The sequence below is a fragment of the Phaseolus vulgaris genome, chromosome 2 (genome assembly GCF_051622355.1).
Source record: "Phaseolus vulgaris cultivar YP4 chromosome 2, ASM5162235v1, whole genome shotgun sequence".
Taxonomy (NCBI): domain Eukaryota; kingdom Viridiplantae; phylum Streptophyta; class Magnoliopsida; order Fabales; family Fabaceae; genus Phaseolus; species Phaseolus vulgaris.
In genome coordinates this window covers 36,976,074-37,001,247 of record NC_143499.1, presented here as the reverse complement: position 1 = coordinate 37,001,247, position 25,174 = coordinate 36,976,074, and the positions used below count along the sequence as shown (strand labels likewise).

At 32.6% G+C, this 25,174-nt stretch overlaps 1 protein-coding gene and 1 pseudogene across 1 annotated transcript; one reads left to right on the top strand and one right to left on the bottom strand.

The window, feature by feature from the left end:
• Window positions 1-5,673: 5,673 nt before the first annotated feature.
• On the bottom strand, window positions 5,674-5,779 carry LOC137813180 (small nucleolar RNA R71; annotated as a pseudogene).
• A 10,137-nt stretch (window positions 5,780-15,916) lies between these two features.
• LOC137811768 (tetrahydroberberine oxidase) lies at window positions 15,917-17,634 on the top strand. The gene is given in 1 exon segment (XM_068613602.1): window positions 15,917-17,634. A coding segment is annotated over 1 exon segment (1,656 nt). The 5' UTR covers window positions 15,917-15,934; the 3' UTR covers window positions 17,591-17,634.
• Window positions 17,635-25,174: the final 7,540 nt, after the last annotated feature.

Here is a 25,174-nt window from a genome sequence, read left to right as displayed (position 1 = left end):
AGAACAGTTGTGTTTGTGGTTGTTTGAATTGTGATTTAGTGAATTTCACCTTGGTTTAGGTGAAGACTGGATGTAGCTCATTGGAGTGAACCAGTATAATTGTTTTGTGTTCATTCTCCCTTAATCTCTGCACTCTAATTCACGCTTATCTGTTAATCTACCAGAAATTGAATATGTTCAATTAAAAATAAATTTGTTCTTTCTGAGCTTGTTCATACAGTTCTTATTTTCTGGAAAATTAGCTTGGTTCTGTGAAGAAGATTTATGATCTGTTAAATACAACTGCAACAGGTTGATTGTGATAGGTTACCCAATTGATTGTCAAGCTAAATAATTGAACCTTTATCACTTGCCTATAAAATTGAAGGTCATTGTTTTGTGTGTTTCATAATATACTCCTAAAATCAGTGTGTGTATCTGGAAAATCAATCTGCATAATCTCGTGATTAACTTGGCTGATATAAACGTTTTCAAACATAAACAATGCCAAAATAAATCTGTTCATTTTCAAATAAATCGATTTATTTTTTGTGTACTGTGATAAATACTGATTCTGCGAGAAACTTTTAAAAGGTCAATTCACCCCCCTCTTGAACTTTGGCATTATTAAACCCAACAGATCACACTCATTGACGACTTCTACCTCTGGAATCCCTTCTAGCTCCCCTTCCTGAACATTGATTGCGTAAGTTCTCCTATTCTTCAGGCTACTCTCGTAGCACTTCCACGTTGTCTTCTAGTCCACCGCACCCAACCTATTTAAGGAAGGTCGCCCCAAAAGAAAGTTACAAGCTCAAGATGCCTTAACAATGATATACGAGATGGGGATCGTCCTGGCCACAATATCGTCTAAGAAGGTCGTCTTAACTCAACGTACCCTCGTACTACTACTTGATCTCCCGCGAATACGACCAAACACCCATCGTATGGCCTTAGTTGGTCGGGGGACAACTGTAGGCTGGTGAATATTGTTGATCAAGAATGATCAAGTGCTTTGAAGAATCCAAATCCAAGTGTTTGATCAAAGGCTAGTGTTGTTGTTGTTTCTGGGAGGCATCTGGGTAGAATAGAATGTGAATCCACTCCTTTGTTGAATCTAAAACTGATGTGATCTAAAACCTTTTTGAAATGAAGTGTTTTTCCAACTAAGTGAAAAACAACATGTTGTTTTGTCGAATCAACTGGTTGTTTTACTCTTAGGAGTTTTGAAAAGGTTGAAATTTATTTTAGTTTGGTTGACTAAACTGTCAAGCCAAACAATCAGTTTTTTCGTGGTTTCAATCTATTGTTTATTTGAAAATCCTAACAGAATTCTGTTTTGGTTGTTGAATGTGCTTTAAATGTTTTTCAACTGAATACGCTCCTTCATTAATTGCTTAGACCAATCTTTGGAAAATATAAATGGTTTGTTTATGTATTCAAACAAGCAAGAGAAACAAATATGAGTTTTTCAGTTGTGACAAAGTTAATTTTATGATTTGAAACATTCACATCAAGCTTTGGGTTTTCAAAGAGAGTGGAATAGGATTGCAATTGTATTGATTTCAGTTTGTACTGTGAACAAGTGCAATCCCTTCTAAACCTACTGTATTTCTGGTGTTGTGTTGCCAAGGAGTGTTGTGTGTTCTTGAGGTGGTCAAGATCAATACTCTTGGTGTGTTTTGCCAAAGGGAGTGTGTTTCTTGAAGGGTTCAAGTTCACTACTTTGGTGGTTTGTGTGTTGTAATCTGGTTTGATTGCTTAGTGGATTACCCAGTGGTTTTCTGGGGACTGAATGTAGCTCTTGGCTTAAGAGTGAACCAGTATAAACTGTTGGTGTATCTCTCTCTCACTCTGAACTTATTTAATTTCTGTTTTTAACTTTATTGGTATAAACAACCGATTGTTTTTTTGTTGCTTTGTTGTTTAATTGTTTATATTCTTGGCTAACTTGATTCTTGTTTTGGATTCATACAAATAATTTTGTTAAACCTGAAAAAGTTTTCAAAAACCCCTATTAATTAATTCACCCCCCTCTCGTTTAAGGTCATATATTCTAATAAATGTTCCCCAAAACATCACATTAGCCGAGTTCCCCTGATCAATGAGAACTTTGTGTACCTTCCTTCCCGCGGTGACAACAAATATCACCACCGGATCATCCTCGTGCGGAACCATGTCTTCCAAGTCAGAGCTCGTGAAGCAGAGATCGAGCTCTGGTGGATGGTCACGTCTGCTCGCCTCCATTACGTGTATCGCTTACGCTTGGAAGCAAAGCTCTTTCCTACAGAAAATCCTCCTAAGATGGTGTTCATCTCTCCAAGGATTGGTGTCCCATGCACTTGGTCCCTGAGAGCAACTGCTCCCTTTGGCTCTTCCTGATAAGCCTCAAGGTACTCCTTCAGGAACCCTTCCTTCACCAAGCTCGCTAGTTGGTGACCCATAGTTATGCACTTCTCGACGTTGTGCCCAAACCCCTCATGGAACTCGCACCAAACGTTCTTTCGTGGCCCCAGATTCCTGTCAGTCTTCTGAGAAAACTTCAGTTTGTCGACTACCCCTGGCATGCCTAGCCATTCCTTGTAGGATACTTGGAACTTGGGTCAGAATGTTGACTCCTCCCTGGCCTTTGACTTGGGCTCATTTCTCTTGGTTGCGTATGGTGCGTACCTCAAGTATGTTCTCTTCTCGGTTGAGGTTTCGTTAACCCTCAAAGGTTGGGTTCGGCTGCTCTCCTTAGGCTTAGGATGCCTTGAAGACGAGTTGACATCCTTCGTGGTCATAGCCTCCTCTGCACTAATATGGGCAATAACCCGTTGCCGTATCTCGGAGAATGTCTCCATCGGATTTCTGATAAACGAATCGTTGAATGGTCTTGCCGTGATCCCTTGTTCAAAACCGCTGACCATCACAACTTCATCATGGGTTTGGAGTCTTACCGTAAGTGCCCAGAATCTGTTGAGGTAATCCTTCAACGAATCCCCCTCCCTCTGTCTCACGTTTAAGAGATCATACAACATTGGAGGCTTAACCTGGTTGACAGAGAACTATTCTTTAAACAGTCTGGAGAACTGCTTAAAAGAGGTGATGTCGCCATCAGGAAGCCCACTGAACCATTGTAGGGTTGTACCTGTGAATGTGCTCATAATCATTTTGCACTGAATAACATTCCTTCCTCCAGAAACAATCATCTGGCATTGAATGTCGTGAGATGATTCACAGGGTCTTATACCCCTGTGAAAACAATCTTGGGCGTGATGTAGTGCGGTAGTGATAAGTGTCTAATTTCAGTAATATTTCATATTAAAATATAGGCACTTATGAGGATTTATTGCTAATTTACATATAAAATAATCCCTAATTTATGAATTTATACCTTTTTACATTTTTTATGATCTTTATTTGAATAAGAGTATTTTATTCCCAAATTTGGTGTTAATTGCAGATTTCTGAGGAAGATTGGAGATTTGGATTAAAGATGAATGATTTGAGCCAAAAAGATAAAGATAGAAGGTCCCAGAATGAAAGAAAAAAAGAAAGAAAGAAAGATTGGGCCTTTTTATGTTTTATCATTTAGCCCATTAGCGCGACACAATAAACAACCTAACCCTAGAAAACTAGGATAAATAGAGGGCTAGAGGCTCAACCTCAGTGTGCCAGATTGAGAGGAAAACACCATAGAGTGAATTGTAACCCAATTGGGAGAATGGAAGGTGATAGAAGTATGCGTGGCTAATTCTACCCTTTGGGATTGGGAGTAATCTGCTCAAACTCTTATGTATTGAGGTGATATTTTATATATTAATATTCAGTTCTTGATTGATTATTGATATTGTTGTTTTACTTTTAATTCTCCGTGACAAATTGAGAATCTTAAATCTGACCGGGAGGTATTTTTAGGGTTTGGACCTAAACAACAATACTTAACATATTTGAGTGCTAGGAATAGACTTGAAATGTTAATTGCTATTAAACGTCTGAGCTTCGTTCTAAGTTGTTCTTATAAGTATGCGAGGGATCGATAGTTAGGGAACATTCTTAAGGATTTTATATGCGAGGAATCGATATAAATGATTTTTATACGGGCATCAATTTCAATTAAAGAACTTAATATTAACATGCTAATCAAAATACATGAGAGTGAGAGAGATGAAACTTAATCCCAATTTTTCCAATTGAAGCAACTAATTCTTTGTTTGTTTTCTTATTAATCAGTGCCAACATAATCACTTCAAACTCTTTTTTATTGTTCTGTTGTTATATTTAGCGAATATTTTACTCGATAATTCACTGTTCTTTGTGGGATCGATATCCGTCCTTAGGGACAATTATTACTTCTGACAAACGCGGTGCACTTGCCGTAAAAAGTCATCAAGTTTTTGGCGCCGTTGCCGGGGACAGGTTTTGATTTGTTGAGTATAATTTCCTAAATATTGTGAATATTTTAATTGTTTTGATTTGTTTTTATTTTTTTTATTTTTTTTTACAGATTCTTTTTTATTTTATTTGATTTTATTTTAGTTTGCTGATTTGCTATTATTATTTTAATTCTTATTTTGATTTTAGTTATTTCTATTTATTTTCAGATTTAGTTTGATTTTATTTTATTTTAGTTCTTTTTAGGTTTAGTTACGTAGTTTTATTTAGGTTTAGGTAGTTTTTATTTATTTGTTTTAATTATTTATCTATTACTAGTTTTAGCTTGTATTTTTACGTTAGTTGTTTACGTTTTATTTTATCTGTTTTATTCTATTTTGTTTTTATTTCTAGTATTTATTTTATTCTGTTTTTATTTCTTGATTTTAGTTATTTCTCGTTTTCATTGTTTTCTTCTATTCTGTTTTAGTTTTTATTTTATTTATATATTTTTATTTTTATTTTTGTTATATTTTTTATTTTTATTTTTTTCTGAATATCTTTGTTTTATTTTCTTAGTGTCATTTTACTGTTTTGTTTTTGTTTTATTTTATCTTTAAGTTTTAATTTGTAGTTTATTGATTTTATTTTAGTTAGCTATTTAAATTCTTGTTTATTTTTGAATTTTTGAATAAAAAAAAATTAAATAATAATATAAAATATAAAATTGGGGTTATTACTTGTGATTTTTTCCTTCTAACCCTTGCATTAGTTGTTTTTATATGATATTGAGAGGTCAAATTCCAGAAGACCACTTGCTATTTGAAGCAGAAATTGAGAAGGTGGCCAGAAAAAATCGAAAAATCAAAGACAAAAGAGAATCAAGAAGATAATAGAGAGTATTCTTCAACATCTTCTTCTTTTTCCATTGATATTTTTCAGGAGAATAACAGGGGGAGGAAACACCACCTCCTAGGAGAACTCTTGGAGATTACGCCATACATCAAGGGCCTAGACACTTTTCTAGCATTGCAGTGCCTGCAACTGACAGGGCCTTGGAGATGAAGCCTGCATTCCTTACCCTCATTAGTACCAATCAATTCACGGCGATGGATCATGAGGATCCTCATACACACTTGGCTACTTTTTATGAATTGGTGGGAACTATGGGTTTCCAATCAGGTGATCTTGAGAGTATATACATGCGTTTATTTCCTTTTTCTTTGGCAGGGAAAGCAAAGGAGTGGCTTATATCTCATCCTAATCAGAGTTTAACCAAATGGAAGGATGTGGAGGAAAAAATTTTGCAAAGATTTTTCCCAATCTCTCGCTACATCAATGCTAAGTCTGAAATATCTATGTTCAGACAAGGGGTAGAAGAGTCTTTCTGTGAGGCATGGGAGAGATTCAAGAGGATGCTGAGAAAATGCCCAAACCATGGGTTTGAAGATATTGCTCAACTGAGCATATTTATTAATGGTCTCAGATCAAATACAAAGATGCTCCTAGATGCCGCGGCTGGTGGCACAATGATGGTTGTTGATGCAGATCAAGCAACGAGGATTATAGAAGCTTTGGCCACAACTGACTATCAAGCTCAACATGATAGACAAAATCATCAAAAAAGAGGAGTATTGGAGTTAAACACTGCAGATGCATTGCTAGCTCAAAACAAAATTCTGACACAGCAACTTGAGCAACTGACCGCACATATGACCCAATTACCCCAAAAGTTGCATGTTGTTCAATCACTCAAAAGTCAGAATGTACCTCTCAGGTGTGATTTTTGTGGAGGTGATCATCCTAATGGTCACTGTTCTTATCAGAACAACGCATCCGAAGTTGAGGTGAATTATATGGGCAATCAAGGAAGGCAAGGCGGTTTTTCCAACAATTATCCTCAAGGTTGGAAAAATAATCAAAATCAGAATTTTGGATGGAAGCAAGACTATAATTCATCCAACAAGCAAGGGCCTTTCCAACAGCAGCATCAATCGAATTCTCCATCTATTCCTGATAGGATGAATAAAGTGGAAGATGTTTTGTCAAAGATTGTGAGTACACAGGAAAATGGTATGGCTACGATTAGGAGCATGGAAACTCAGATAGGACAGCTAGCTAAACAAATGTCACAACTCACACAAACTGTAGAAGGGAAAATTGGCCAATTTTCAGCTAACACTACCACCAACCCCAAGGAGCAGTGCAATAACATCACTACTGAGGGAGAAGAAAATGATGAGATGGTGAAGGTTGAAAAAGAAAAGGAAAAAAATAAGGAAGAGGGAGAAAATTGTGAAATTGTAGAAATCGCAAAAGAAATATCCCACAGGAACATAAAAAAAGAAAAGGAAGGATTATTTTCTGACAATTTGCTTCCAAAAAATTATTTTGCAGGATGGCCAGAGAAAAAGACATATTTTGATGAAGTTAGAAGGAAGATATGTTGTTTTAAAAATAAATATGGAGAGAAGGAAGCAGGGAGCAGTTTCTCAAAAACTTTGCCAAAGAAATTCAGGGATCCAGGGAGTTTTACTATTTCTGTGTCAATTGGTAATTTATTTGTGTATAATGCTTTATTGGACTTAGGGTCAAGTGTAAATTTGATGCCATTATCCATGTTAAGACAGATAGGTAACTTGGAGGTTAAACCCACAAAGATGCAGTTACAATTGCCTGACAGAACAGTGAAGTATCCCTATGGTGTGGTTGAAGATGTCCTTATGCAAATAGACAAATTCATATTTCCGGTGGATTTTGTTATCCTGGACATGAAAGAAGATGAGGATGTCCCTTTGATTCTCGGCAGACCTTTAATGAAAACTGCTAAAGTCATAGTTGATGTTGACAAGGGAGAAATTCTTGTAAGGTCTCATGATGAAGAGGTAAAATTTAATCTTTTTAATGATGTAACCAAGTGTACTGCAGATGAGACTGAGAAACAAGAGGAAATTCCAAGAAATAGTGAAAAGATGAAGAGTTCAAAGTCAAAGGAGAAAGTTATACGTCATGAAAAGTTAGAGGCAAAAGGAGACAATCAAGGAAAGCTAGTGGAAGGAGAGGAGTATCGTCCAGGACAACCTATCATGCTCAACGCAGGTAGGGGTAGAGGAAGGAAGAAAACAAGAAAATTATGGGTCATCAAGGAATTGAAGAAAGACGGAAAAATTGAAGTTGAAGAGCCATATTCAAGACGGATAAAAGTGATAACAAAAGCACGGGTGGAACAAGATAAATATCCTCCTTGAAATAAACAGGCGTCAAGCTAGATGACGTTAAATGAGCGCTTACTGGGAGGCAACCCAGTCCACATTTTAGTTTTATGTTGTTACCTTTGTTTATTTTATTTTTCAAAAAAAAAAAAAAAAAATCTTGTATGCCTCCTAATCATTTTGCAGGTTATGTATTTTGACCTGAGGACAGGTTCTATTAGTTAAGGGGGCAGATCCAGCAAATGAAGCAAGACTATAGATAAAATTTTTAACAAAAAGCTGGATGACTTCTTAAGAAGAGAGGATTGAGCAAAAATATGGTTCTATCTCTCTAATTCTCTTTTCTTTTCAATTATTTAAATTTTATTTTCTGTTTCGTTTTTATTTATTTTATTTTATTTTTTGGTTATTTTGTTTTTTTTATTTGTTTATTTTTTTAGTTTGTTTTAATTGCTTATTTTGTGTTTTGAATAAATTTGTTGTTTTTGTTAGTTTGTTAGTTTTAGGTTTTGAATTATCGTTCTTGAATAAATTTTCAGTTTTAATTTGTTTGCTTTATAGTTTATTTTTCTCAAATAAAAAAGAACTAGAATATTAATTTTGAATTGTGGAAAAAAGAATTTGTGTTTAGATATTAAACAGTGAGATGAATTAGACACAGGTTAGAAAAGAAAATATGATTGAATCCCTATTCAAATGTAGTTAAAATTATGATACATGAAAATTTAACAGGATGATTGATTAGGACAAATAATGACAAGACAAAAAGGAATGAGACCATTTAAACCAAGTGAGTGTGTGAACCTTAAACAGTTTTGAGAGTTTTACTGATGAATTAACAGTTGTGGTTGCTTGATTTTTATTTTTGTTGCATCATAAAAGATCATGAAGATGATTGAGGCATTTGTTTGTGTTAATTAGGAGCCAAGGCCAAAAAGCCAACCTTTATATTAGAATTCCAATTTTTTTTATATCCCCTTTGGGCTAAGAAATTTTTTGTTAATATTGCACCTTAACCTTTATTGATATAATTTTCTACCCTTTAGCATGTCTAAGGAAGGAGAACATAGATGCAATACATATAGAAAAGGGAATGGTTGGTTCTGATTTTGAAAGTTCAAAAAGTTGAAAATAGGAAGAATCTTTTCCTATTATTGAAAAAAAAAAACAGAAACAGAAGAAGCAAAAGAAATAAAAAAAAAAAAAGAAAGATAGAAAATAATTTCATGAAAATCATGAAAAGAAAGAAAATGAGGAAAAAGGTGACATCGAAAGAAAGTGGTAATTAGATAACATATATGTTCTCTATAATTGAATTGTAGGTATGTTCTTCTTCTTTAAGATGTGCATTTTGTTATCTAAGAAAAACCAATATTTTTTGGAAGCCCAGCCTCATTACAACCCTGTAAAAGACCTCAAGATTCATGTTTCTAATATGTTTGTGATTTGAAGATGAAATGAAAAGCAACTGTGATTTGTTATGATTCAGTGAAAATAGAGAGAAACACTTACCCGTGAGCATATGAGAAGATATTCCTTGATGAATTTTCATTTATTTGTTTTGATTTTATCCTGGAAATTGATTGTGTCTATAATTTTCTATATTTGAAATTGGAAGCATCATAAGTTTCTAATTTGATTTGTTGTTTAGTGAATTAAGCTGTTTGATATTTAAATTCAAATATATTCATTTACTTTGCTTGAGGACAAGCAAGATTTTAAGTTAGGGAGAGTGATAAGTGTCTAATTTCAGTAATATTTCATATTAAAATATAGGCACTTATGAGGATTTATTGCTAATTTACATATAAAATAATCCCTAATTTATGAATTTATACCTTTTTACATTTTTTATGATCTTTATTTGAATAAGAGTATTTTATTCCCAAATTTGGTGTTAATTGCAGATTTCTGAGGAAGATTGGAGATTTGGATTAAAGATGAATGATTTGAGCCAAAAAGATAAAGATAGAAGGTCCCAGAATGAAAGAAAAAAAGAAAGAAAGAAAGATTGGGCCTTTTTATGTTTTATCATTTAGCCCATTAGCGCGACACAATAAACAACCTAACCCTAGAAAACTAGGATAAATAGAGGGCTAGAGGCTCAACCTCAGTGTGCCAGATTGAGAGGAAAACACCATAGAGTGAATTGTAACCCAATTGGGAGAATGGAAGGTGATAGAAGTATGCGTGGCTAATTCTACCCTTTGGGATTGGGAGTAATCTGCTCAAACTCTTATGTATTGAGGTGATATTTTATATATTAATATTCAGTTCTTGATTGATTATTGATATTGTTGTTTTACTTTTAATTCTCCGTGACAAATTGAGAATCTTAAATCTGACCGGGAGGTATTTTTAGGGTTTGGACCTAAACAACAATACTTAACATATTTGAGTGCTAGGAATAGACTTGAAATGTTAATTGCTATTAAACGTCTGAGCTTCGTTCTAAGTTGTTCTTATAAGTATGCGAGGGATCGATAGTTAGGGAACATTCTTAAGGATTTTATATGCGAGGAATCGATATAAATGATTTTTATACGGGCATCAATTTCAATTAAAGAACTTAATATTAACATGCTAATCAAAATACATGAGAGTGAGAGAGATGAAACTTAATCCCAATTTTTCCAATTGAAGCAACTAATTCTTTGTTTGTTTTCTTATTAATCAGTGCCAACATAATCACTTCAAACTCTTTTTTATTGTTCTGTTGTTATATTTAGCGAATATTTTACTCGATAATTCACTGTTCTTTGTGGGATCGATATCCGTCCTTAGGGACAATTATTACTTCTAACAAACGCGGTGCACTTGCCGTAAAAAGTCATCAGGTAGCACAAGCTCACACATGATCACTTGCGAAAATGGCTTGGGATGATCTCTCAAGGGAAAATTCAACCCTCGCTCCCTGTAGAATGTCGATCACGTTGTTGTAGATCCATGGGCAAGTTCTCGTTGATCTTGCACAATTCCTTATTTATTGTTTTAATATAATATGACATTGCAGTTAATGTAAAACAATAAATGATTTTTATTGTTTTAGGTAAGAACGTGTTATCTGATGAGTTCAATATCATCACCTATATTATCATGGAATGTCACCATTAATATAGGTTTTTTTTCGCTCAACAATAAATAAATAACATAAAATGGAACCCTTATACAAGATGCTCAAGGCCCACATACATTAGTAAGCCAAGAACAAAAAAACTATTACAACACAAAACCTTTCAAGCTCCAATCCTAACAACCCCCGTAATCTTACCATTAATATATATTAAAGGATATGGATACAAGAGTTATAAAAGGATGCTAATATTAATTGTGTTTTTTCTAATTCTTAGTTGTTTCTCTTTATAGAGGTGAATAACCTTTATTTTGTCTTTATTTGTTATGATTCTAGTATTTATTGATTGATTTTTTCTCTCTTTAACTAAACCTAGAATGAGTGTACTGTTGAAGATGGTTGCTGCCCCTTCAAGATTGTGTTTGATGAAGACTTATATGTACATTTCATTTGTATTTTGCTTTGCTTTAAGTATGTCTTAGGTAGTGCTTAGAGGTTGTCTAAGAGTGGGCTTTTTGCTGAGTAACTCACCTCATAACCACTGGCAATGTGATAAGAACAAGCATAAGTTTTCTTAAACTGTTTTTCACATGTTTTACAAAAAACACGTTTACTGCATAAAAATAAATCTGTTCTTTTCTAAAAAAACAGATTCATTTTTACACTGATGCCTTGGCTAAGTCTTGTGAAAATTAGATTTTGTGCATCATGTATTTTGACTAAGTCTTCTATCTTTCAAAACGACTGAGTTTTAAATAGTTAAACTTTCTCTGTTTTCGTTTTGAAAAATAAATCTGTTCATCGGTAAATGAATAGATTCTTTTTGTCTCTGGTGCCATGTCAAGCTTAAACGATTTTCAGTTTTATCTCAGCACCAGAATGGTTGACTAAGTCTCCTCACTTAACAAATTCTCTAACTGCTTTTGAAAATAAATCTGTTCATTTTATTTTCAATCTATTCATTTTATAACAGCTTTAACTGTTTTTCAAAAATCTATTATAAGTTGGATTTCTATAAAATGCAAACTTGTTTCTGAGTTTAATAATCGTTCATACATTTGCAAAAACAAGTTTTGACAGCAGAGAATTAAGAGTTTAAAAAGGATTAGCATTTGTTCTTCAAAGATTTCAAAAATCACAAAGTGCTTGTTCTTTGTTTGGTTCCAAAAGCTTGGTGTGAGGTGCAGCTACTGTTCTAGCAATTTTGCCTACTGGTTTAAGACAGATCTTTGTATCCTCAATCAGGTGTAGTCGTTTCACTTCTCATTTCTTGTAATAGTTTGGTTGAACACTCTTCTTGATAGGTTTTCTTGAAGAGTGGGTGTGTGCTGAAATAGGTTTTTTCAGCAAGAGTACCTAAGTTCTTGTAGGTTTCAAGAACAGTGGGAATTGTACTTGGTTGTACTGTGTTTTAGTGATTTCCACCTGGTTTTGGTGAAGACTGGATGTAGCTCAGTTGAGTGAACCAGTATAACTGCTTGTGTTCATTCTCTCTCACTCTCTGCAATTTCGTTTCTGCATAATTGATAAAACAGCAAAGAAATAAATCTGTTCAATTGAAAATAAATCTGTTCTTTCTGGGCACTCTGTATACTGTTCTTAATTTCTGAAAAAGTTGTTTGATTCTGATAAGAACATATAAAATCTGCTAAAAGCCACTGGAACAGATTGACTGTGATAGGTTGCTCAAGAAATTGTCAAAGCTATTAATTGAACCTTAAACAATTGCTTAAAGTTGAAGTTTGCTGTTCTGTGATTCATTGTTCTTAATTTCTGGAAAACTGTCTGGTTTCAATAAGAACACTAATAATCTGTTAAAGACTAATAAAACAGGTTGTGTGTGATAGATTGTCTCACTAATTGTCAAGCCCTTAACTGAACCTAAATCACACGAATTGGAATTAAGGTTTGTTGTTTTTGTGTTTCACTGTTTTTCAATCTAATATCTGTGTGTGTGCATCTGGAAAATCTATCTGCATAATCTTGTGATTAACCTTGCTGTATTAAAAGCTTTTCAAACAAAAACAGTGCTGAAATAAATCTGTTCATTTTCACATAAATCGATTTATTTTCTGTAAAACTGTGTTAAACACTGTTTCTGCGAGAGAGTTTTAAAAGGTCAATTCACCCCCCCTCTTGAACTTTGGCACTATTAAACCCAACATGTACTGCTTGTATATATTCAGACTATTTATTTTGATTTCATATAATAAAAAAAGAGATAATCATTCTCATATCATTTTCCTTCCTTTTACTCTTTGTTCATCTTTGTTCTATTTTATAATATGGTATCAGAGTTCTCATTAGAGCTTTGGTTGCTACATTTATCCATGGCTAAAGTTGTTGATCCCTCACAAGATCTTCGTTCACCTTACCATGTTAGTTCATCAGATAACCCATCATTGAATAGAGTTTGCTCTCTCGTTACACAACAAGATAGACAAATTTTTGGTGATCAATCCAAGGCAATGATTGCTACTAGTAAAGGAGGTTATAAAAAAATGCTACGACCTATGGCAGAGGTGGTGGATACAGAATAGGAAGCTATGATATACTTCCAAAATTTGCAATCATTGTGGAAAGACAGGGCATACCATTGATACATGCTATAAAAAACATGGTTTTCCATCTCATTTCAAGTTTAAAAATCAGAACCATGGTTAGGGTCACTCTAATGCAGTTTTTTAGAATACAAATTTTAATAATAATAAGCAAAATCGTGAAGGTTCAAAGTCAGAAGTGGAGTCTCAACAAATTGGTTTTACTCCTGAGCAGTAACAAATATTGTTAGCTCTTTTACAACATGTCAAATCCAGTGACAATGTTTCTAGTCAAGTCTTTGTTATTCCTTCCAACATGACAACACAAACTAGTAATAATTTTATTTATTTCTTCAGTTCTTTGATTATTGATATTAGTGCTACTGATCACATTTGTTCATCCTTAAGTTATTTCACTTCATATCATCAAATTAATCTTATTTCTGTTAAATTACCAAATGGAAATCAAGTCATTGCCAATTATTCTACAAGTGTTTTTCTCAATCAAAATCATGTAATAGACAATGTTTTGTATATTCCTTGCTTCACTTTTAATCTTCTTTCAGTAGCAAAATTGTTTGATAAACTATCTTGTGTTCTTACCTTTGACTCTAATGGTTGTCACATTCAAGACAAAAACTCCTTGAAAATGATTGGCTCTGCTAAGATGCAAGATATACTTTATATACTCAGGATCCCATCTTACCAGACACTTCAAATCAAACTCATCAAATCTACACACATCATCAATACTATTAATGTCAGTGCTAGTGATCTAGAAACCCTTTGGCATTTTCGATTAGGTCATATGTCACATTGATAGCAATCCTCCACCTCCATTGTCCCCTTCATTATGAATCCATCCAACTTTGTTGTCCTCCCATAAAGAAAAACACCTAGCATCCGTAACCGTGACTGTTTTTGGCTCAAATACCTTGCTTTTGTTCCGTTCCCAGACCTCTTATATTCAGATTTATAATCAACATAAAAAAAACCATTTATATTGTCCACCTCAAAACTCTTCATGAACTTCATGTCTCTCTCTTCCATACATTGAAATTCTTAAACAATAGTTTCTCCCTTTTTTTTTCAGGATTGCGAAACCGAGAATTACAATTGTTGATATCCTCATCAGAAATTGTTGATATTAACGTACCTTTTCTGGAGAGTAATTCATTCCTTGCCTGAGACAATCTCTCTATTAGTGGTAGGTAGGTGTAAATATATGTTCCTAAAAGAAATTTCATACCTTATACTTTCTTCCTTAACACAGTTTGACTTCTGTTACAAAGTATATAACATACATAAACTATTATATGATTCAATAATTTTTAACAGGATAGTTTATTCTAAATATATCTATTGAAATTTATGTTAATAAATTATTTTATTGATACAAACATATTTAATACCTCATTTATATATCGACATATATTTTAAAAATATTATAATATATGAAACCTTTAAAATATATAAATAACCATTTAATTATTTTTATATTTATTTTTTTTACTAAATTTGACATCAACAATATGATACAATTATCTTAATAAAATTTTCCATCATCATAATGATTTGATGGAAACCGTTAATTTATAAAATTGATATTATAACAAAAGATTTCACTGATGTAAAATCTGTTGTTTAAGTGTTTACTAGGATCCTATCAGAAAAAAAAAATATGATATTAAAGTTCGAATTAATACTGTAAATAAATAAAAATAAGCGTTGAACATATTATTTAACTCCTTCTCGTGCAAGAAACTACTTGTATAAAAACCTCGATCCTACATACTGTGATCTATTAAAAAATATTTTTAGCTGAGTTTTTCTTTATTAAATATTAAATAACAAAATCATATATTAAAAATCGTAGTATGTTTTAGAATACTATTAAAAAAGGAAAACATGTACCCCTGCATCTTTAAAGTCAAAGTAAGATAAATGGTAGTTGAGAAACCTTTGTTAATTCACTTTTAGGACAACATGGCCATTAAAAAATAAACTTTTTATTTATAATAAAAAATAAAGAATAAAATAGTAGATGCAAAATGAATATAAAAATGTATCAGGTATCAAAATATTATAGTGCAATAAGTAAAACTCATCTAAAAACATGAGATGCTTAACCTTACATTTACTATTTTATTCTCCATCTCGTTTTTTTTTACAAATACAAAAATTTAGTTTTTAAAGTAATGAAATTTTGACTCTTTTTTTTATATATATAACCATTTCATAATCTTAATATAATAATAAGATATCTAAGAAAGACAATTGTTATTACTATTATATATATATATATAAAGAAAAATATTATGAAAATATTATTTTTCGTATTTAAAAAAGGACATAAAATGGGAGTACGAGCATAAATTTTTTTTGAATATCGAAGGCTTAAGACAATAACAAAAACATCTTCAAAAAATAATTGTTCAATTTTATGAAGGATTTTCAAAATGATGCAGTCAACATTCTATTGCACATTTCGTGCGCATATGGATGAAATGCAAGTTTGGTCATCGTCTACATCTTTGTTTTTTTAATATTATGTCTTTGTCCGCCACGCATAATCTGTAAAATAATCTCATACTACTTCACATAATTTAATTGTCTCCTCCCATGTGGTACGTTTATTTTATTTTATTTTTTTTCTTTTTGGATATAGAGGCCAACTTTTTATGGAGGATTTGGTTAACATTCAACTCCAAACTACTATAAATTAGAGACTTCCCATCACTCTTTCTCATAACAACAACAAACCATCCACAAAAATGAAGTGCCTAAGCTCCTATTTTACCGTAGTTACTGCCATTTCTCTTTTCTTTTCATTTAAACCTTCAGCAGATACGCATGAAAAGTTTGTTCAATGCCTTTACAATTATTCTCATAACAACAACTCCATCTCCAATGTTGTTTACACCCAAACCAACTCTTCATACTCCTCTGTCCTAGATCTTACCATTAAAAATATTAGGTTCTCCAATTCAAGCTCTAAACCCCTTGTCATTGTCACACCACTGGATGTTTCCCACATTCAAGCCACTATAATCTGTTCCCAACGCCATGGCCTGCAGATTCGAACCCGAAGCGGAGGCCATGATTACGAGGGTCTTTCCTACATTGCCCAGGTTCCATTTGTCCTCCTTGACCTCTTAAACCTTCGACAAATCACAGTTGACGCAGAAAACCGAACTACATGGGTTCAATCTGGGGCAACCCTTGGTGAACTTTACTACAGCATTAGCCAGAAAAGCAAAACACTAGGGTTCCCAGCTGGGGTGTGCGCCACTGTGGGGATTGGTGGCCACTTCAGTGGAGGTGGTTATGGATTCTTGATGCGCAAGTACGGTCTTGCTGCTGATAATATCTTAGATGCTCACATAATAGACGTGAATGGTAATCTTCTTGACAGAAAAGCAATGGGTGAGGATCTGTTTTGGGCCATCAGAGGAGGTGGTGGAGCAAGCTTTGGAGTCATCGTGGCATGGAAGATAAAACTAGTTCCAGTTCCATCAACTGTGACAGTGTTCAATGTTTCAAGGACATTGGAAGAGAATGCAAGCGAGATCATTCAAAAGTGGCAGCTTGTGGCCAATAAATTGGACGAGCGCATAATGATTAGGATGGACATGGCAAGGGTAAATTCAAGTCAACATGGAAAGCTAACAATACAAGCTAGTTTTGTATCCATGTTTCTGGGAGGTGTAGAAGAGCTTATTCCATTGATGCGAAAGAGTTTCCCAGAGTTGGGTTTGGTCAGAAAAGACTGTAATGAGACGAGTTGGATAGGCTCAGTTGTCTTCATGAATGCTGGGTTTGATTCTACCGGTAATGAAGCCCCTGAAGTTTTGCTTAACAGAACTCAATTTCCTTCAGGAAATTACAAAGGAAAATCTGATTATGTGAGAACACCCATTCCAATTGATGGATTACGAGGCTTATGGCGTTTGTTATATGACGATAAGGTTGAATATGGTCAACTTCAATTCGCTCCTTATGGAGGTAGAATGTCTGATATTTCGGAATCTGAAATTCCTTTCTCACACCGATCTGGATACATTAATCATATTCACTATACGGTCAGTTGGGAAGAAGGAGGGAACGAGGCAACACAAAGGCATATGGATTGGATTAGAAGACTCTATAAATATATGGAACCTTATGTTTCAAATTCTCCTAGAGCTGCATATCTGAATTACAGAGACCTTGACATTGGAGTAAATAATAATGGTTACACAAATTACACTCAAGCTAGCATTTGGGGTTTGAAGTATTTCAATAATAACCTCAAGAGATTGGCTAGAGTGAAGACCAAGGTTGATCCTCACAACTTTTTCAGAAATGAACAAAGCATTCCTACACTTTATAAGGAAGAAAATTATTAATTAGTTGTAAATCATCTAGTATCTACTCTTCAAATAAAATAAATGATGTATATCTATGATTTTTAATATATAAAAGAATAACTAATAACACTTATAATTATGAAAAAAAAAATAGTTGGAACTCTAATGATCTCAAATTACTTAATTCCTTATTCAAGAAAGCAAATATCATTTAACTTTTTATATAATTTTTTTTATTGTAAGTAGTTATTTAAATTTAAAAAATAGTTAATTAATAGATAAAATTATAAACACTAGTAGTTAAAAGGGTAAAATTAAGAAAATATTGTGTAGAGCAAACAGGTTTATCCTCTTTATAATTATTATAATTAATTATCTAATAAGTAATTATAATTGATTTTCGGTTAGTGACGACCCCATTTCTATTTTACTTCATACTACTGTTGATTTAGCGATTAAATTTTAGTTACAAATATTTTTTATCTATTTTACCAGTAACAAATTATATCATCGTTGTTTCAGACGCAGATTTGTGACAAATGTCAATTAATCACTATTTTGATCACATTTTACGATCAACTTATTTTGATCCCTAAATTCGTCATTAAATGATTTTTCTTGAGATTTAGCAATTGAAACCAAATGGTCGCTGAAATAAATTGTTTTTTGTCATTATTTTCGTCGCTAACAATATCACTTTAATTTTATTTCATACAATCACTAATTCAACAATTAAAATTTAGTTATCATCATTTTCTGTCGCTATTACAATCGCTACACAAACTAATATTACCACTAACAAAATATTTTGTTGGTGTTTCAGTCACAAATGTGTGACAAATATAAATCAGTTGCTATTTCGGTCACAATTTGTGACAACTTATTTCGATAGCTAAAATTAGTCACTAAATGACATATTTTTAGACAAATTATTATGTTGTTGTTTTGGTCACAAATTTGTGACAGATGTCAATCAATCTCTATATCTATTACAATTTGCAATCAACTTATATTGGTTGTTAAAATCGATCATTGTAGTGATATCTTCTCGTTGTGTCTATTAATGTCATCCTTTGTTGTAAATTTTGAAATGTGTAGGGAAAATTGTTTGCAAAGTTGTGATTCCCTTGTCATTATCATGTATCGACCTAAAATATTTTCTTGCATTTCCTATTCTCAATTTGTTCATTAGGTGAAACCAATTTGTATTAGACTCCTCCTACACTTTTTTAAGCCTTTCCACCATGTTGATAATCCTTGAATCTCTTAATCTCCATTTAAATTTTTTGGTGCTCCAAATTGGATTCCACGAACTATGTTGTTAGGTGGAAGAAAGCCCACTTTCATTTGTCCAGAAAAGCATGGTTGAAAATTTCGATATGTTTGATTCCTCATCCTCCATAATCTTTAGGTCGACACACCTTTGTCAACTCACCCAATGATATTTTCCCTCCTCCCTTCATCCTAAAAGTTATTTTTATGTGCTAATAATTTTTCTTATAACCTTTCCAAAAGTCTTAAACACTAGTGGAAAATGGTGCAACTATATTGCAACTTTTACGTATGATTTCCATGAATACAATGTAGAAAAAATGAAGAGACATTTTTGTAAATAGTGTGAACATTTTTACATAGACGCCCTAGACTCTGACGTAAAACTCAATATTTACGTCATACGTTGATGTCAACTAACGTAAATATTGAGTTTTACATAAAAACCTAGGGCATCCAATATAAAATTCCTTTTAAAATGCAACAATGCTTCTTATTCCTTGAATTTTCAAGTGTGTGTTTCTTCTTCCTCTTCCTATTCTATACAATAGCGAGAGCAATTGTGCAATGTTTAGTGACCCTAAGCATGTACTTTTTCCATCTTTGTATGTCCTTTTTGGTGGACGTTTATCTCCAATCACATTCGTACATTTGTGGATGAACATACGATATTGAAGTTAGTGCTTTATACCGTGTTGTTAGAAATAATAATTCATCTCTAAGGACGGATATCGAACTCACAAGGAACAATTTAATTATCAAGTATAAGATTCACTAAATAGAAAACAAAATAATAAAGTTTGTTGGGAGTTTGTTATAATTACTGCAAGAATTGTAAAGAAAGCAAGTTAAAGAGTTTGTTGGTTCAATTGGGAAAATTGGAATTGAAGTTCATCCTTCTTACTCTTTTGTATTTTTGATAACATGGTAATATTCTATCATTTGATTGATGTTGATGTCCATATAAAATTCTTTTATATCGATTCCTCACATATAAAATTATTAAGAGAGTCTCGTAAATATCGATGTCTCGCATGTTTATAAAAACTTCTTATCATTACAATTAGATATTGATAGTAAATAACATTTCAAATCTATTCTTAGCATTCAAATATGTTAAGTATTATCATTTGGGTAATAAACTTATAAGTACTTTCCAGTCAAACCTAAGGATCTTGATCATGGTAAACAATCATAACAAATAAAATGATAATACCAATCATCAATCAAGAACATAATATTATATTTAAATATCACCTCAATACATAAGAGTTTGAGCATATTACTCCCATCACAAAGGGTGGAATTAGCCACTCATGTTGGCCATTAAAAGCATGGAAAGGATGAAAAGAAGATCCATGATGTTTTCCTTTGACGATTGCCTCCTATAGGGTTTCTAACACCTTTTATTCTCCCCATTGATGTCTAGGGTTGTGCCTCATGCCTCATATTTAACCTAGTTAGGCTTGCGCTAAGTGACTTCTCGCCTGGGCGTGATTGGGCTCGCCTGGGCAAGTTGGATGAAAACAGGCACAATGTCACTAGAGTGATCTTGCCTGGGCGAGATTGGGTTCGCTTGCGCGAGATCCCCTGAGGGCTTTTGGCTTGGGCGAGTGTTGGAGCATTCCAGCTTTCTCTTTTTAGCTTTGTTTATTCTCTTTTTTCCCTTCCATCTCCATTCTTCCCTAGAATCATGAAATTAACATAAATTTGGGAATAAATCGTTCATAGTCAAATTATAATCACAAAATATGTAAATAGGTTTAAATTCATAAATTAGGGGTTATATTATAGTTATTTTATCAATTAATATCCATAAGTGTCTGTATTTTAATATGAAATATTACTGAAATATGGCACTTATCAAGTATCAAATTAGTGATGAGGATTGGATGTAGTTTTGTGTCACTGGACTCCTTTTGACAAATTAATTTTTGACAACTCTTGTAATTACACAATATGTTTATGGTCTTATTTTCTTATTTGCATTGCCAAAGAAAATAATAATTGGTCAAGAACAACAAGAGCTGAATGATGTACCCCATCTATTGTCGCAGGGGGTATGCATTATTGGAACAGTGACTCAAGAAGGCTCAAGATGAGGCAGCAGGGTTTGAGTCTATTGATCATGTATCTCCTCCTCACTACTATAAGATGTGGAGGGCAGCTCACACAAAACTAGATGGTCAAATGACTTCTTAGTTTGCATGAATGATTATTGATAAAATTGTAAGTATAAATAGACCTAATAACATTCCTAAGTCAAGTAGTTAAAGAGTATACTTAATTATTGTTGGTATGTTACAAGATTCTTTAGTTGAGCAAGCCACCTGATTTGAGTTGATTTTAGGATTGCAGATTTTATGGGTTGCACTTTGTTTGGGATTTTTTTTGAATTAGCAATTATGGTGAGAAACCCAAAGAAGATTCCCTCTGGACACAAACTTAACCAAGTGGTTAAGTAAGTGTGAAGGTTCACTTCTAGATGGCAAAGAGAAAAACACAATTATATGGTGTTGATGATGATGAGGTGTGGAAATAAAAACATATACTGGAAAGAAACAAGATGGAAGAACCCAATGACATAAAAAGGAATGCAAATAGCGCAAATAATAAAGAAAAGAGATGAAGAAAGCTTATCAAAAATGGATCAAAGAATCACGCCACTTGGAATGGTTGATGGTTCCAAGATGAGTGGTGAGGAGCCGCCACCTAAGGTGCACTACTCTCAAGATAAGACCCAAGAACTTTAGGAGACAAAGCTCACTAATCACTCAAGTAGAGTTTCTTTTCTATTCAATTTCAAGTGTCCAAATACATGAGGCAAGACACCCTTTATATAGGAAAGAGTGACTTGGGGAGCAAGAGTGAGAGGGATAGGGGTGTTATTTGTGAGAAACCTTCTAAAAGGTAGGTCAAAGAAACTTTTAACCTATGTGCACATGTCAAGAAAGATGAGTTTGGCACAAGCCTAATTTACTAAGCACACCTTACTCTAGCTTATTCTTCTATTTGGACCCCAAAGTGAGTCCAATTTATTTATATAAACTTGTATGTTAAAAAGACCAGAAGAAAGAATATTTGATGCTCTGGCTTATGTCCAGTTCTTCTTCTACTGAGGTTCTTTTGAAATTTGGCAGGGCCTTGTCTTGGATGCTGAGGTGACTGACTTAATTGTGAAGTGTCTGTTGTGTCCTTATTCATATGTTTGTCGAGATGGTTTGTATCATGCCCCCCAAGTTGGAAAGAACTCGACCTCGAATTTAGAACTCTGGCAAATAACATAGTTAGTTTGTTCACTTGATTTATATGAGTTGTGAAGCAAACTTATGTTCATTGAATTTTGGCGGTTTGGGTTGAGTGGTTCTAGTTACATGTAATGTTTGTAGAGAATGTGTAGGATCAAAGGGAATTTGGTGTGAAAAGAAATCTTGTTAGTTAGGCCATCATGTAAAGTTTTCCTATCATATTGGCATGGCATTCCTAAAAGAATATGGGTTGCTTCCATGGACACAACATCACATAACACCTCATCTTTATATTTTCCAATTGAGAAAGATATGAGGACTTGTTTATTAAAAATTATTTCACCCTCTTCACTTAGACATTGCAAATTCTAGGGTTGTGTATGAGAAATGGTGGGTAATCCAAGTTTCTCCACCACTCTTGTACTTGCCACATTTCTACAACTACCCTCATCAATTATCAAGGAACATAATTTGTCATTAATAAGGCACCGGGTATAGAAAATTTTCCTTTGAATCTCATTAAAAGGTTTTTGAAGTTGCCCTAACATGTGCCTTACTACAAACAAATCACCTTCACATGGTGTTTCACATTCGTCCTCACTTGGGGTTTAACCATTATTTTTCTTTTACTTAGGCAATTAGCAAAAATGTGCCCAAAACCTAGACATTTAAAACATTTTTCACTTGAGGTTTTGGTGGGTGATTTAGGAGTAGAAGGTTTATCTTTATAATTTTTATGATGTGGGGTGGTTTCTTTTGAGAAATTGGAAGGAGAGTCTATGTTTGAAATTTGTGTTTGTCCTTCCAAGATGATTTGTAAAAGTCATCATTATGAGTATTTTTACAAGAAATTCTCTTTAAAACTTGTGATTCAACCTTGATGTCTAGGTGAACCAATTTTTTCAAAGAAGTATACTCATATAGTGTCAATCATATTCAAGAGAACCTTCTCAGCAAAACAAGTGTCCACTAATGTATTTAGTATCTCACTAGTTTCAACGCGTTAGATTTTTATCTTCTACCTCTTGAATTAAGCAAAAATGAGAGTGATTAAGACTAAGCGAATTAACCAAGAACTCCAATTAAAGAAAATAATTGAATTTTCAACAAGCATTGAAAAAAAAAGCTTTTAACATAAACTAGATTTCAAAAAGACCAACAGTAAAACACAATCTGCTATAGAGAATTTAAGAATAAAATTTTATTGAAAAAAACCACCAAAATTCAGTACGAAATCACAAGAGAATTAGCCTTCCATACGAAGGCAAAAAAAAAGGGAATACAACGAAGAAAATAAAAAAAATTAAGAAAACTCTAATGTTCTATTTTTCGTGCGCTTAACGAGAGATTTTTAATTTCATAAATTCCAGAGAATATCCTTGTAAAAGATTTGCTTTCAATTCTAGTTCTGAGATATTGTAGATTTTATTCTCTAATTCTTTAACTTAGATTTTGTTTCCCGTTTTGATTGAAGGAAGCAATTTCTACTTTCGCATGATTTGGTCCATTTATAGTGGTAGACGCTTCATTCAGTCCGTCTGGTCAAACTGTTTGTTCTGAGAAATATTAGACTATCTATTGTAACTAAAACACAAGATTAACATAAATAACAATCAATGTCAAAATGAACCTAATTAGATGAATCTTAATTAAAACACTGGATTCATTCATGGTTATAGCTCAATAATCTACGATTAAAGATTTAAAGTGTAAATAAAATTATGTTAATCATTCAACATCACATTGCCTTACATCCCTTTGTTACAAAATTTACACATGGTCTACCATCACTTTCATCCTCATTTCATCTATTCTCCATATCAGGTCAAACAACGTCCATTCCTCAAACCATTGTAAAACTACATAAGGAATGAACCAATTTTAAAATAAAACCAATAAATACAATAAAAAAATTGCCAACTATATTAAAAGGAACAAAGTACCAACTAGAAAATTCACAAAAATTCTCAACAAAAACGAAACCTCCTCGAACATGCCTTTAACAAAATAACATAACCTACAAATACTCAATAAGACGCACACTTCATGTAAAGCCCCACAAAAGATAACATATATACATGCATAACTAATCAAAAATCGATAAAAATATATAAAAAAAAATGATACCTTCAATGATTGCACACAACAAGAATAACAAAAAATTCATAATAAAAAAGTATTCCTTATTTCAAATCGTCATTAATCAAATATCCACCTTAAACCCTCATTCAATTTTATCGTGCTTTTTTTATCTTAGTTTTCCTTACTTAACTAGAAAGTTCAAATGTGTCTTCCTAGGTTTCTACTCACAACATTTTAAAAATTCATCAAACAATATTGTTTTCGGTCAAGTTTACCAAATAAGTTTTCTTTAACGTCATTTCTTCTAAACATAAGATCTTGTCACCAAAATTAAATTTGATGAGATTTTAAAATATAAGTAACTAAAATATGAGAACCAAACTGACAAAGAAAACACAAAAGATAAATAATACTATAAGAAAATTATTAAATAGCAATCAAATTTAGAGACAAAAAATAATTAGTCATTACATTGACTAAATAAGATTCTATTTTAAAGACTAAAAAATTATTGGTATCTAAAGTGTTTTCTATTATTAATAAAAAAATTTAAAATAATTTTTAAAATAATATCTACATTAGTTGTCGAGCTTTTAGCTACTAGTATTTTAGATTTTAAATTAGTTTTTAAAACACTAATAAAGACTAATTTAGAATATAAAATAGTTAGTAACTAAAACTATGGGTTAGATACTAATTTAAAAATTCTTTTATAAATTTTTATTAACACTAAAAACTACTTTATATACCAATTAATAATTTTTTTCGTTTATAAAATTATATCTAATTTAGTCGAGTAGTAATTAATTATTTTGATCTTTAAAATTAATTTTTATTTATTAATTGTTTTTAGTGTAAAGTTTTTATTAATTTAGCCATTATAGATTAATGGAATTTGCAAGATGCCCAAATACATTTATTGATCTATACCCTTTTTGATTGATAGGTCGATAGACTAAATAGACAAAAGAAAAGAAATGCGATATTGATTAAATGTGCTAAATAGACCCACCAACTTAACAACAAACTCATTTTTTTCATCTTATTATAAGATTATATTTAA